Here is a 14,699-nt window from a genome sequence, read left to right as displayed (position 1 = left end):
AGATAACATCACAATATTATTTTGGCAAATCCCCAAGTGAACTGTTAAACATAACTTAACGTTATATCTAAAACTATTTCTTTAGATTGAGTTGGTTCGCTTCTTCATATCAATTTGGCAAATGTGACAATATAATCATTAGCATGTAAGGCCCCATATATCCAATGAGCAATTATTCAGCTCCAAAAGTAGCTATTTTACTAAAAGGCAATAGGAGACTCATCTTAAATCCGAATTAATCAGATATGCTAACGATTCATGAAAAAGTTATCCTCTTATGACAAGATATGCTGCGTTGCAAATGATCAAATAAGTGTTAAAATTGATTATTTTCAATGGAATTTGATCAGACCAACACCTCTACTGCTATTGCTAGACATGTATGCTAGCTGTAATGCTATGTAGCCCACTAGCCAGCTTCTCGCTCAACATTAACGTTATCTCACCTGCTGCCGGGGAGACTTCATCGCCCACCCACTCTGCTTCTTCTTTCACTTTTTTCGGCATTTTGTTACTTGAACTGCGACTTTACAGAAATAGAGTAGCTAGAAGTTGATCTACAGCACACATGTCATGCCGCACCACGACGTGATGAAGCAGATGCCGGGTTGACGCGGATGGCTCGCCAAAGTTTCTTTCTTGTTCATTTGGTATTTTACATGGTTGGCAAAACGGTTTACCGTGCTTCACCGCCACCCCGAGGCTGGAGGAAAGCATAACTTTCTTCTACATTTATTTTCCAATTGACCAAGATCGACTGAAATTAATATTCTTTTTAATAGAAATCACCTTTGTGTACTTGTTTCTGTACAATTATAAGTAGCCTACCAAAAACAAATGTAATTCTCTTAGACATGAATCTTTGTATTTCAAATTTCCCATGACAAAAACGTTTTGCATTGTTGTTGTTGTTTGTTTTTTGTTGTTGTTTTAAAAACATATATATATTTCATTTCCTATAGAAACTACATTGTGGATTGTGCTCTATTGGACATGTTTTCAAGCTGCCAATACAGTAAGGGTTAGACTCAGTGTTTGTTGAACCTCCTTCTTGGAATACCCCCCATGTGTTTCTCCGTCCATACCCTAACCTGAACACGTGTGTGTGTGTGTGTGTGTGTGTGTGTGTCTGTGTGTGTGTGTGTGTGTGTGTGTGTGTGTGTGTGTGTGTGTATAGACAGAGCTTTATTTATTCATAGCTCTTTGCAGACATCCACTTCATATACATTTTCTCTTTTTTATTTATTTTTATGGCAGATTATTTTAGGTTTAAAAAAAAATTCTCATAATGTCAGTGGTATCCGTGACAGTACTAAAAAGAGACCATTTTTAAAATCTTTTGTAGAAGAAAAATGCTGAAATAATATTTTTTACAAGAGACTCACTCTGGTGATGGTGATGTGTTTCGGAAAGCACAATGTTATTTTTATCATGCTTCTCAACAATCAGCAGGTGTCGCCATCCTCCTTAACAAGTTAAGAGAGAAAAAATGAACGTGTTATCACCTTTAAAACATGGCCAAAATCATGACAAAACAAGATTTGTTAAAAAATGGATTTCTGCTTTTATCTTTAGCAAAATTGCTCTCTACAATGGACGTCTGACAGAACTTCCTAAAAAATACAACCATACACCTGTAACTTGTTCAAAATTCAGCTGCAAGAGTTCGGAAAGACAGCCCACATCCCAGTTCGTGAGTCTCTACAATGGTTGCAAGCCACAGAATTGATTCTAAGTCTTATTACTTATTAATAAATAAGTTCACGGAATTAAATATATGTTTGAACATTGAATCCCTACAAGACCTCGAGGGAGTGGTGCCCACGGCAAAATCTACACAGATAGAAGCTGCTCATTATGAAGCATAGAGCAGCAGCCAACGGCCTGATGATCCTGCCCCGGCCCAAAAATTCAATGTCATATTATCATTTTTAGTGTTTTACTTTATCCTATTTTTTATTCTTATTTATTTGTATTTTTGTACAGCTTTTGTAGGCTATATTATGTTGCCATTTTTTCAGTTGTGTTGTTTTAAATGTGTAATGTGTGCTTTAACTTCTCTGTACAGCATCTTGAATAAAACGTGCTTCATAAATAAAACTGCTTTGACCTGCCACTGATAATGTCCTAGTAAATGATGGCATGGAAGCTTCTATGACTGGTTTTAAATGGGTTGCACATTTGTATTCACTATAGTTCAGTCAGATAAACCGATACAGTCCAGGAGCCTTTTCCTACGGCTTTTTAGTTTGGTTTATGTCACTAAAAAAATAATGAATGCATGGAACCATTTCCAGTTTTCCCTGCCTTAACTATCACGTTGTCATGTGATACTTGGGTAGTTGCCATATTTCCCACAGCAGTGAAGGCAGCATTACGACCGGCTGCGTGAGGTGCGTTTGGCCGGGCAAGGACACACAGGGCTAGGGTGACATTTGTGTAAGTTAGCTAAGTAACGCTTACTAGCATGTTACAAGTGTCAACCTGTCTGTGACTATTGTACAATCCCTGGCTTGGAGAACCTCTGCATTGACACTGACTTCAGTGGGTTTTCATCCGTAAAAGGTAACATTACAGGTCGTTTACAAAGCCGGTAGTTAGCTGACTACTAGCTTTTAGCTAGTTAGCCCAACGCTTGCAGCTATCATTGGCTGTCACAGGAGGCAGCAATCGCTCGCTAACCAGCCTGTAGCTTAAAGTCAACGTTAGGGAAGACAGCTGGAGCCCAGGTAATATGTGGAGTATATTCTGTCTGACGTATGACTAAAAGCAGTTTTTAATTGATATAAAATGCAACTTTACTCGTTAACATAAATTGCGATGGCCATCATATACGATCAAGCTAACGTTGATGCGCTAAATAATGGTGTCAGTCTTTCCTTGTTTATGCAATTTGTTGAAGACTACAGTGAGTTAATTTGTGTTGTCGCTGTTTTCTCATCAAATGCCGTAATCATGCGCTGTGCATACCTCCAACCCAGCGCCGGTTTAACTATCATCAGTGAATATATATGTCGTGAATTACATTTACAGTACATGGTGTTAGGGTTGTGACTAGGTAAACAGTTCTTTGAATTATCAGTCACCCTGTGGTTTATTTGGGAGTAATTGCCTATGCTGTCAAATGTCTAAAACTACGTCATACCTAAATGTATTCACTTACAAAAGACGGTATATTGCTGCACGGCGCCTCTTTCTCTTGGATATGGGAAGTTTTAAGAATACAGCTGTGTGGATTGTAGGATGTTCATATCTGGTTAATTCAGTCTTAGCTGTCACCATAGAGTCTCTGATTATAAGCTTGTGGTCTGCTGCAGATCATGTGCTCCTGGCAGAGTCTCTGAAAACCCCATTGGAAGACCAATGTCAGGGAATAATCAAAGATTTCAACTAGGGGTGCAATGGATCTTAAAACTCATGGTTCGGATCGTATCACAGTGTTGGGTCATTGGGTTGGATAATTTTAGGATTAGCACACACAAAAAGAAGATACATGTAACTTTATTTTCCATTTATTCTGTAAATCACCTAAAGCATGGGACTTTTGCTGATGGTCAAGATGTCCAATATTTAAATAAAATCTTAAATATATCACATTTTCCGCACCAAACAGCAGACAGACTAAACTAGAGACAATCTGCTGAAAATGGTGTAGCAGCTAAAGAGAGAGAAAATGTCCTCAGGATTTGGTGAATACCAAACCAGAGCTGAAAAGAGAGTGAATATTGGACTCACATTCACCAGGTTGGACATAAACATGACTCCAAATGAATGATTGATTCAGTGTTTCCTTGAGGATTCTTTTCAGCAGCAGGGTCTAAAGGGTTTTTTTTTGGTACCTGGGTGGTGCAGTATGCCAGAAGTCAGGGTAAACAACATTACAATATATTACTAAAAAATAAGAACTAAAGTGCACTTTCTTACTTTCAAATTAGTGTTATTTGTTTTCATGACGTTTCATAAATTCTGAAGCAGTGGCAGGCCGTCGCTACTGAATGATTGTAGCATAAATACTGTTGATTGCTCTGTGTCTGCTTGATGTGTGAATAGGAAACTGTCATAACAAGTCATAATGATTATTTAAGGAGATATGTCAATGCTGTGTTTATACCCTATTCTACTGCCCCCAAGTGGCACAACATCTACTGCAGCTTCAATATCTATTAAGCTGTTACCAAGTCATTAATACACTTTCCCTAATAGAAATGTCTGTAAACATGGTACAAACCCTTCATGATCCCCTCCAGATATGTCAGAAGACATAAAATACTTAGCTTACTGTGATAATCAATCAATTAATCTTTATTTATATAGCGCCAAATGACAACAAAATTAATCTCAAAGCACTTTACTCACAGAATAGGTCTAGACCGTACTCTTTAATTTAAAGAGATGTAACAGTCCCACATGAGCAAGCTCTTGGTGACAGCGGCGAGGAAAAACTCTTTGGCCGGTTGGGATTGAGAGAGGGAGAGAGAGAGGGAAAGGGAGAGAAGGAGAAGAGAAAGAGGCACAGTGACAAACAATCAACATAAAATAATAGTAGCTGCAGTCATGGGCTCAGAACATCCACAGGGTCCAGGACACCGTCCAGATTACCTGTGAGACGAGAGAGCACAGAGAACTCAGAGGAAGAATTTTAAGTTATTGAATGCATTAATAGTACATGAATGTTAATGGATATAGATGGATGGATAGAGAGAGAGGAGGAGAGAGGAGCTCAGTGCATCATGGGAGTCCCCCAGCAGTCTAAACCTATAGCAGCATAAACTAGGAGCTGGCTAACTATAAGCTTTATCAAAAAGGAAAGTTTTAAGCCTACTCTTAAAAGTAGAGAGGGCGTCTGCCCTCCGGACTGAATCTGGAAGATGGTTCCACAGGAGAGGAGCCTGATAACTGAAGGCTCTGCCTCCCATTCTACTTTTAGAGATACTAGGTACCACAAGTAGACCAGCACAGTGTTCTGGTAGGTACATAAGGTACTATGAGCTCTTTAAGATATGATGGAGCCTGATCATTAAGAGCTTTGAAAGTGAGTAGAAGGATTTTGAATTCTATTCTAGATTTTACAGGAAGCCAATGCATCGAAGCTGAAATGAGAGTAATATGATCTCTCTTTCTAGTTTTTGTCAGTATGCGTGCAGATGCATTCTGGACCAGCTGGAGTCTTTAGAGACTTGTTAGGACAGCCTGATAATAATAATGTATGTCTGATAAGTTTTTCCCACAGAAAAGTAAAATGTCCAGTGTTCCCCTAGAGTAATACACTTAAAGGTGCACTATTTTCAGCAGCAGTGCTGTTATGTGCGCACAGAGCCCACAACACCACTGGCAATGGAATAACTTCAAACTAAAGCCCCTTTCACACATGCAGTCTATCCATGTTCAGGAATAGTTCCTGCATGAGGTCATGTGTGAATGGGAGCGGGGATCCATATTCAGGGTAATCTGTACAGCCAGTTTCCCAACTCAAGACCTAGTAACTTTCAAACTGGACTCATCTAGAGACAACTTCCTCTGTGTACACATACACAGAGGAAGTTGAAGTAGGAGATATGTTGCCTTGCTCCAACCTCCTGCTGGACACAACATATCTCCTACTTCAATGAAAAGTCAATTTACAGTGTATGTACACTGGAGACCTCCATATCACACTTGTGCATGCTGGACAAGAATTGGCTCCAAACTAGTAATGATAAAACCATCATGATCATAAACCTGCCCTTTAAAATTGGAGCCTTCTAGTGTGTAACTCTGCATGTACATCATTCTATGAAGAGGTTGGGTATGTTAGTTCATTTGGATATGGCTCCAAAGACCAATAACAAAGATCACATCTTTGTACTAATCATCTTTTAGAAATGTATAATGTACACATTGGTACAAGTTTAGAGGTTGTGATATACAGCACAAAAAGCTAGTGAAGCTGTAAACAGCCAATTAGCACTCATTTCCAGTTTGATATCATATTCATTTTAAAATTGACCCAATTACTTTTAAAGCACAGATAAACTGACACCTAATGTGCCCCCTTAGATCAGTAGATGGGACTCAGTGATTCATTAATGATCAAATTGTTTATTTTTCTCTCTATTAACTACTGTATGTCACCAAACCCATTTGATCTTTGACAAGTGAACAGTTTTAATAGATATAGTTTTATACCATATCAGTTTTACACTCAGCTCTCTGGTCTAGTGAGCACTCTATCATTAGCTCTGCTCTCTTTTCTCTGTGGCCAGGTTTATCAGGGTAGAGAGCTTGCTGCTGTAGTTTGGAAGTGTCCAGAGTCAACTGACGGAGCTGCTAAGTGTGTCTCGGTGGTGTCCTCTGTGCTGCTCTGCTGTGGGTGATGGTCAGCTGGTGACTGGGGTAGCTCCTGGCCCCTGTGGTGAATGGCTGTGAGCAGAGGTGGTGTCGCCTTCTGGGTGGGTTGTGTCCGCAGCCATGGCCGAAGGCAACCCATCACAAACCAGAGCTGGAGTTTCAGTCAGGTAATGTGCATAGATTATCTCTTGGATTTCTCATTCCAGTCATGTGTGTGTGTGTGTGTGTGTGTGTGTGGTGTGTGTGGTGTGTGTGGTGTGTGTGTGGTGTGTGGTGTGTGGTGTGTGTGTGGTGTGTAGTGTGTATACGGTTATACACAGATTACCAGAAGCCATGTATGTTCATAGAGCTGCATAAAGCATCTTACAGTCTCCTGTCTGTATGAGTATAATGAAATGAGGGGGAGGCGGATTCTCTGCTGTTATTAATGTTAATATTATTAACGTTATATATCCAGCAGTGGAGAGCAGCCTCTCTGACAGACATCACTGTCCAACATGCTGAGTGTCTGCAGGGTTGTTGAGGTGAGACAGACTGATCACCAAGTTCTTTTCTTCAGCTCAGAGTTGCTTTAAGTAGTTTAATGTTGCAGTGTGTGTTGGTCAGCTGCTGGAGTTAACTACAGCGCTCTGCTAATGTTAACCTCTGAGTGAGGGTGTAGAAGGTTCAAAGTAAACTTCATGTTAGTCTCACAAAGGGAAATAATTAATTATTCAATCACAACATGTTTGTAGCAGTTGCCGTTTTTGAAAAAAACTGCGTACACTGAGACATACAATTCTGATGGATTGGACAATTTGGAACTGGTCCTAGATACCCATCCCTAACAAATACAAACACTCAGCAGCACCTCTAAATGTGGATTATTTTCTCACAGTGTAACACATGTGGTTAAGATAACCATGCATTTATAAAAACAATTCATGATTAAAGAGGGGAGTTAAATGTTGAAACTACGTCTAGAAAGTAATGGCACCAATGCTATCTGCCTTATGTTTACATTTTTATTATTAAATGCAATCAATTAAAATACACATTCAGATCTGACACCTGTCATGTTATTGGTAGCTGTATTTTTTCTCTTTCGTGTTAAGCTAGCAGTTTTTCCCTTACTTCCAGATTTTGTGCTAAGCCAGGCTAATACATCCTGGAACCAGACTCTGTGTTGGGTGGGCCTTGGGGGGCTAAGCCCATTCTGGAATTTAGCCTTTGAACAACAGACTCTACAGTTGTTAAGTCCATGAGTGTCTACAGCAGTAGCACAGGTGCAGCACAGAGTAGCTCTCCTGCTCTCTGCCATAAACACACAGAGCTTTTAGCCAGATATGTGAAACGGGCATGCTAGCAAGGAGGCTCACACCCATGGGTGTTAGCATCTGTCGCCAGCTTGTCTGTCCAGGTATGGGGGAGTGAGGTTTACTACCTGCAAAGCACTGTACTGCTGCCTACCATTTCATGGTCATGAATGATTGTATGCAGATGAAGTGTGGCAGATGTTTGTGGGATGGGGCAATACTTGAATCACAATGGTGGCCAGTTATCTTCCTCTGTTACTTGGACTGTTTGACCTGTCTCGGTCCTGACACAATCTAAGATTCATCTTCTCCTCCGAATAACAAGATTTGTCATGTCAGGCCGTTGTACCACAACATGTCAGTGTACTTCTAAGTGTACTGTATGTTAAAGATAATCTTACTGAGCCCTTGTTGCTCCTTCAGGCGGTTGACTTGCAGTGGATCTATCAGACACGCCCCCTGAGCAGTGCATCATGGGCCCTGGCACCTCCCAACAGCCTGAGATATCAGAACGTTAAGCAGCCTGTCCTGTCCCACCCGTTCCATCATGCCAGCCAGCCACAGAGAGGTGCTTTCTATGACGAGGACTGGGAAGAGACTTCGCTCAGCATGTGCATGCTGGTACGACAGGGGGAGTCAGGCGGCCTGCACACCCTGCTGGAGATCCCTTTGTTCTTTGGTCAGAATAAACCAACAGAGCTCCTCGCTCTGGGAGCTCACAGGTCCTCCGAGTTCTCCTTCCCCCTGACCATGGTGGATGGCAGTCGAGTGGATGACATTAGTGTCGACAGCTTCAAGAGAAACAGTATTGATGCTGTGAAACGAGAACATGGCTGTTTCAGAAGCCTGTTTGAAGCAGAGAGGTGTCCTGCACCCTTCATGTATGGCTCTCAATTTTATTGTTTCCATTGCCCGGGAACAGAGCCGCCATCTACTGGCAGCCTGAAATCTAGGCAGGATGTTGGACTTGAGAACAAGCCTGTGGAGCTGCCTCTGCTGCATCCTACATCTCTGTGTAGCCATGCACAGAGAGCAGAGGGGGGTCACACTGAAAGAGAAAGTGAAGAAGAAGAGAAACTGGCCATGATGTATGAAAGGCTGAGGATAGAGGTAAGACTGCACTATGTCTGGATTCTAAATTGACTTTTCTTGAAATTATTTTTGTCTTGTAACATAAAGATATTTATCTGATGGAAAAAGTATAACTGGTAACTACAAAATAAACCACGTTTCATACTGTTTATATGTAGTTTCAGACACATTGTGGTTTTTTTCTGGGTTGTGTGTGAAATCATTAAGAATAATATCAGACCAGTCTGTACACCACCAAGATGAACTGGTTTAGACTTTATTCTTGGTTGACACTGCTGAAGGGTAATATTGATTTATGTGCTCTATTTGTGTGAAACTGTTTTTTTATTACCAATATGTTATAGTTAGCGATATATAATATATAATATATAATATATAATCTTTTTAATTTATATACTAGAACCACCACTGAATGTTGAAACAAATCCTATTAACAGTTTATCTTTTATTTATTGTTCCAAAAACTCAGGTTGATTGAACAACAGAAAATATCTTTTTGTGTAGCATACATGTGTATGTTATTTTGTTAAAGCTATCAGACATTAACATTTAGTTATTAATTATTATTTATAATTTCATATTACTTTAACAGCTCAGGGACGTCCAAGCAGCAACGTGTTGTTTGAGCACTTTTTTGCATTGTCAATTTGAAATAATGTTTTGTTTTTGAATGAAGGGTTGGACATTAAAAATATATTTTTTTATCCGATTCATCGGTTAATCGAAAAAATTATGAAATGTTATGCAGAGGCGATTTCTATGTGAATTGAAATAAGTCCTTTACTTATTGTACTGAGTTTGTATTTATTGCATTAGACCGTGGTTGTACAGATGAACTGTTTGTTTTGCAGCTTCCAAATTTCTTGGCGAATAAACATGATTACAGCATGTACTCAGATGATCTGGAATTCATCAATGGACTTATCAATACCAAGACCAGGTGAAACTGTACATTCTCACTTTTATTTACATAATTACAACATTGTTATGATTGTTATCATTTTGCTTGTACCACTTCCTGTGTGACCTGTCCATCCCTGTGTATTGTGGCTGTAGAGGCCGTGTGGTGTACCAGCTCACGCTCTCCCTGTGGCGCTTCCTGTTTCTGTGTTACTACACCAAGGCCTGGCTAGAGGTGCTGAAGCTGACTAAGCACATGGAGGATGGGACCATTAAGGCTCGCTGGAGGATCAGGGGCCTTCCCTTCCACTCTCTGCTGCTGCGCTTCTACCGCAAAGACAAATCTCATCTGTACAGGTAACACACAGTACATACAGACTGGACCTAGTGTAAGTGATGCTTCATACTAAGTGTTTTTGTCATTCATGGTTGTAAACTAATAGAATCTAAATGCCATCTGTTCCAGGTCATATGATGCATTCTCTACCTTTTACATTGGGCAGGATGGACTCATTCACTGTCATAAAGTAGAAAAGGTGAGCAGCTACCTGTGTTTTCTACTTTCATGTACTGAAATGTATAGAATAACTTTATGGGAGTGTTTGAGTGCTTGGAGCAGGGAATCGTAATCAAAGGACAGTGAAGATTAACACCACTAGTCTTGGCTCTGTGCTTGGGGTCATTGTCCTGTTTGAAGTGAACCTTTGACCAGTTACAGGTCCTGAGTGCTCTGGACCAGGTTTTCATGAACGAGATCTCTGTAATTGACTCTGTTCAGCTTTCCTTCAACCCTGAACAGTCCATCAGTTCCTGCTGCTGAAAAGCATCCCCATAGCATGATGCTGCCACAAGCATGCTTCACTGTTGGAATGGTATTGCGCAGGTGATAAGCAGTGGTTGGTTTCCTCCAGACATGACACTTAGAATTGAGTCCAGACATTTCAATCTTGGTTTCATCAGACCATCAGATCTGAACCACGTTCAGTCAGTCTGAAGACTCTGAAACTGAGTCCTTTAGGTGCTTTTTGCAAACTTCAAGCAGGCTTTCCCGTGTCTTTCATTGAGGAGAGGCTTCTTTCCGTTAAGCCCAGATCAGTGTAATGTTGCTGTGATGGTTGTCTGTGAAGTGTCTTCCATCTCCACATAGGGTCTGTGGAGTTTGGCCAGAGTCACGGTTTTTGATCACCTTTCTTACCTTGGCCTTTCACCCTTAAATAGGTAGTTCAGAGAGACTGATTCTGTACATGCATGTTTTAATACAGCTGAATTCATCCTATAGTTGCTCTCATTTACATTTTTTTGATTCTGTTGATAGATGTCAGAAGCAGCTTATAAATACTACCATAACCAGCAGTTATTACCAATATTTTGCACTGGAGATCAAATCATGATGTACTGAGTACAATCTTATCTGAAAAAAGTAACGAAAATCTAGGTTAATGACAGCAGCAGTGCTGTGAGATGTGTTGTGTTTGAAATGAATGACCACAGAGAAAATTAGAGGCACAAAGGGTTGTCATACTCAAGTTATAACTATCTAAACAAGCTGCATGTGTGTTCATGCTTGTAGGACAGCTGTGTTGTGTGTCTGTCTGAGCTTCCAGTTTGTCCTCCATCTCTGTTGCAGGTGATGCCAGCTCAGCCCCCCGTCCTGCCCAGGGTAACGTCAATCCTCGCTGGCGCTCTGGTGGCTCTGGGAGTGCAGGAGCATCGACCTGCTCTCAACCTGCTGCCCCTCCTCCTGTCTTCACTGCGACAGGAGAGAAACTGAAAAAAGGACGAAGTTTAGAGGAATAACGGCCAGTGGAGTCAACGGTGTGTCAAAGTCCATGCCATTCTGACAGGTCTCATTCATTCTCAACATAGGAACGCTTAAATATGGAAAGATCACCTCTGTATCCTGAGATCGATTATCATTGCCTCTGAATTAAATACAGTCAAGACTTCATACTGCTTTTTTTTTTTTGATTTTAGTGTTACCATTTGAAATCATTTTAGATGTTAATCTGACCGCATGTCTGGGTTGTGTCTCGTATGTCTTCTCTGTGCCAGTCAGCTGTAATTTAACAGATTTTGATTCCATTTTTTTGTTCAAATATTTATTTGACGATTTGAAATTTAAGGATTTGAAACTCTGCTTTTCCATTTTTTAAAGTGGAAGTCAACATTTAACAGATCCAACACTAAAGAGATTAAAGAAGCTGCCTGAAACACAACATACTTCATGATGTGGCTCTCACAGACTCCAAATGAGGAACATGTGCAACTTTGCAAAGGATAAAAATCCCACATTTTACTAAGCATGTCCTCCCAACAGGACTATACTTCATCCACAGATGATTTCATAGAAAATGCCTTCAAATAGCCTGCCCATTATCACAGTAGCTTCATGAGGATATTTTGGGTATATAATATAGTGGCTGGGTTATATCAGTTACTTATCTAAGCCACAGAGTTTGTTACCTCTGCAGACAACTTGCATGATACAGACCTGCATCATTTATCTATGCTACTGGACTAAAATCAAAAGACTGAATTGTCACCTGATCGCTGACGTGCTGTGTTTGGAAAATTTGGGTGTTTTTGTCTGTTTGAACTGGAGTGAGAAAAAAAAAGTTTTACTCAGGAAGACTTCAGCCATTAGCAGTGGATTCTGGAGTGGATGTTGGAGTTGGAGTTCAGATGCTTTCCGGGCATCAATATGCCTCAGTTCTTCACACAACTACTTCTGTCAGTTTTTGTGTGAAAAATTTAGTGCAACACCATGAATGCCTTAAAGGAGGGACAGTCTGAACATGTTATCCCATTTGAACAGTTCCACATGTCTCAACCCTCACAATGACAACTGGCTGGACAGAAACATGTGGTCTGACACGTATGAATTAGCTCCCAGCATGCCCTGGCCTTTAGACAATCCAAGAAGCATTACAATTAAATCATACGGTTGCCCTTACAGGACACTTTCACATATTTGAGAAAATTGCTTTATCTGCAGTGTTGGCCACCAGCTGTCCCTCAAAAGTCCTTTCTCGTTGTCTTTGCAGTGTCTCATTGTCTCTCTTGTCCAAAGAAGAGTTCTCTTCAGTACCAAACAGACTGAACTGCTATGGCCCTGACTGTGTGTGGTAGACTTTCTGGCTGTGAAAAATGTGATCAGAAATTCTAAAGTGAACACCATAACTTTCTGGTGATTCTTTAGAGAGAATATGTCAGTCAGCCTGAATATCAAATAATCTGAGCCCAGCATGCAATGGTAGTAGTTCTTAAAGGTAGCTATGGTGACTGTGTGGAGATCAGCTGTATGATCTGACACAGCTTTGTGTGTGTGTGTGTGTGTGTGCACTGTGAAAGTAACTGAATCTCCCACTATGAAAACAAGCTACTGCAAGCCATTAGAAGTGTATGTTGTGACTGTTGAAAAAATATTTTTTTCAAATGATCACATGATAAAGCACCTTGACGTTGTGGCCAACCACAGACCTAAGCTGCAGACTGCAAGTAACAGTCAACAAAATGCTGGCCGTCCATTCATTTCCAATAGAGCTGAGCAACCAGACCAACAGGCCTGTTTGTGGAGGAAACCTTCACATCTAGTGTCATTAAATGATGGGAAATATGTTCACAGAGGCTACCTTTTTACCATTTGGGAGAATTTGATATTGTGGGAGATCAAACTAAATACATGCAGCGTTTGTTTTATTCTTTATTAACAACAATTATTTACAGCCACATCAGTAGTGTAAAATTAGAGGTATACACCTGAAAAGGACATACAAAATAAAGATATCAATTACCCCCATGCACAACCACCTGTTATCATGTGACTTTAGTTCCATCCACATTTTAGTGAACTGCAGACAGCTGTTCCACTGGCACTGTGTGAAACTAGGTGCTAGGTAGCACTATGAAAGATACATGAATATGAGCATGTAATGTATGTTTCAATAGGTAAGACACTTGTGTTTTCAGTCATTGTGGTCAGTTCCAAAAGAAAACATCATAAAATAACCCAGGTAAAGTGAACTTGTGAAAAAACAGGATGTTGCAATCCCAAATGCTTTTGGTCATGTTAGTGTAAATAATACACATGCTTTGACTTCTATAGCTGTCACAACAACTTAGATTACAAGCTAACAAAAAATGTTAGGCCATGCACTCACTATATAACTTTTCAGGATCAGCATGTTAGCAGACCAGAGAGATGTGCTGAGTGACATGCATTAGAAAGCAGAGATGTGTGGAACATGAATGAACGGAGTCTTGCTGACTGAGTTACTCAGTGTGACTACTACATGGTTATAGACTATACAGTGAATGAATGGCTCCAAATGTCCCTTAAAAAAGACCTGACCTGAACTAAATGTAGAACTGTAGAGAAATGCCTCCGTTTGTCGTTTAACGCTAAATGCAAAAGAATCTCTGTGTAGGAGCAGTTTCAATTGAACACTTACTTTGTGTAGACATGAAACTGTACCTATATGAGTAGCTGTACATACTCAGTCTGGATGCTGAAACATTTGCTGTAACTTCACTGTAAGATTTCACACAGCAGTGTGCCTGCTTGATCATGCTTGATAATGTTAATGCTTCTTCAAACCAGCCAATAAACAGTAGCAGTAGCTGTGGTACATCACATAATGAATATCCTCTGGTGTGTATTTATCAGTCATAACTGTGTAGACACATGACTTGTCAGGTTCTGTGTTATTTAACTTCCACATGTACTGCTGCAGTAACTCCTGTGTAAATCCTGGTTATGTGAATAAAATAAAATATTAATGATGATTCATTCTTATCATTGTTTTGTCACATTGTGTCAACCTGTACGTCCACTGTGGTCCAGAGGAACATGTATCAGCAACTTGAGGCCATGTTGACATTACATTTGCTGCTTTCATTGTACATATAGACCGCTCATGTTTTTTTGTTTAGATGTTTTTGGGGGCTTTTTTGCCTTTTATTTTAGTAAGAAACTGGCAGAGAGGCCGACAGGAATTGGGGAGAGAGAGAGGGGAATGATCTGCAGCATAGGTCCCTGGCCGGACTCAAACCAGGGACACTGCAATTATGTGTCATGTACTCTAA

General features: G+C 40.3%; 2 protein-coding genes across 4 annotated transcripts in view; one reads left to right on the top strand and one right to left on the bottom strand.

The window, feature by feature from the left end:
* abcf1 (ATP-binding cassette, sub-family F (GCN20), member 1) overlaps positions 1-605 on the bottom strand; it is a 31,437-nt gene extending 30,832 nt beyond the window's left edge. For all 3 annotated transcript variants that reach the window (XM_062435346.1, XM_062435348.1, XM_062435347.1), the window contains exon 1: positions 447-605. In XM_062435346.1, the coding sequence (XP_062291330.1) occupies positions 447-507 (61 nt within the window). In that variant the 5' untranslated portion in view covers positions 508-605. The remainder of the gene's footprint in view (positions 1-446) is intronic.
* Positions 606-2,383: 1,778 nt separating this feature from the next.
* On the top strand, positions 2,384-14,392 carry c16h6orf136 (chromosome 16 C6orf136 homolog). Its single transcript, XM_062435633.1, has 7 exons — positions 2,384-2,565; positions 6,243-6,494; positions 8,046-8,732; positions 9,566-9,654; positions 9,771-9,971; positions 10,081-10,150; positions 11,242-14,392. Exons 2-7 carry the CDS (start codon positions 6,396-6,398, stop codon positions 11,383-11,385), a joined length of 1,290 nt encoding a protein of 429 aa, XP_062291617.1. The 5' UTR covers positions 2,384-2,565; positions 6,243-6,395; the 3' UTR covers positions 11,386-14,392.
* Positions 14,393-14,699: the final 307 nt, after the last annotated feature.

The sequence above is a fragment of the Scomber scombrus genome, chromosome 16 (assembly GCF_963691925.1).
Source record: "Scomber scombrus chromosome 16, fScoSco1.1, whole genome shotgun sequence".
In the NCBI taxonomy this organism is placed as follows: Eukaryota; Metazoa; Chordata; class Actinopteri; order Scombriformes; family Scombridae; genus Scomber; species Scomber scombrus.
This window is presented reverse-complemented; position numbering and strand designations above follow the sequence as displayed.

What these genes read in the sequence shown, in the direction of transcription:
- c16h6orf136 (XM_062435633.1), top strand. Translation starts at nt 6,396, where the DNA reads ATGGCTGTGAGCAGAGGTGGTGTCGCCTTCTGGGTGGGTTGTGTCCGC. An exon ending in GACAAATCTCATCTGTACAG is followed by an intron (nt 9,972 to 10,080) that starts GTAACACACAGT and finishes CATCTGTTCCAG; the next exon opens with GTCATATGATGCATTCTCTA. An exon ending in ACTGTCATAAAGTAGAAAAG is followed by an intron (nt 10,151 to 11,241) that starts GTGAGCAGCTAC and finishes TCTCTGTTGCAG; the next exon opens with GTGATGCCAGCTCAGCCCCC.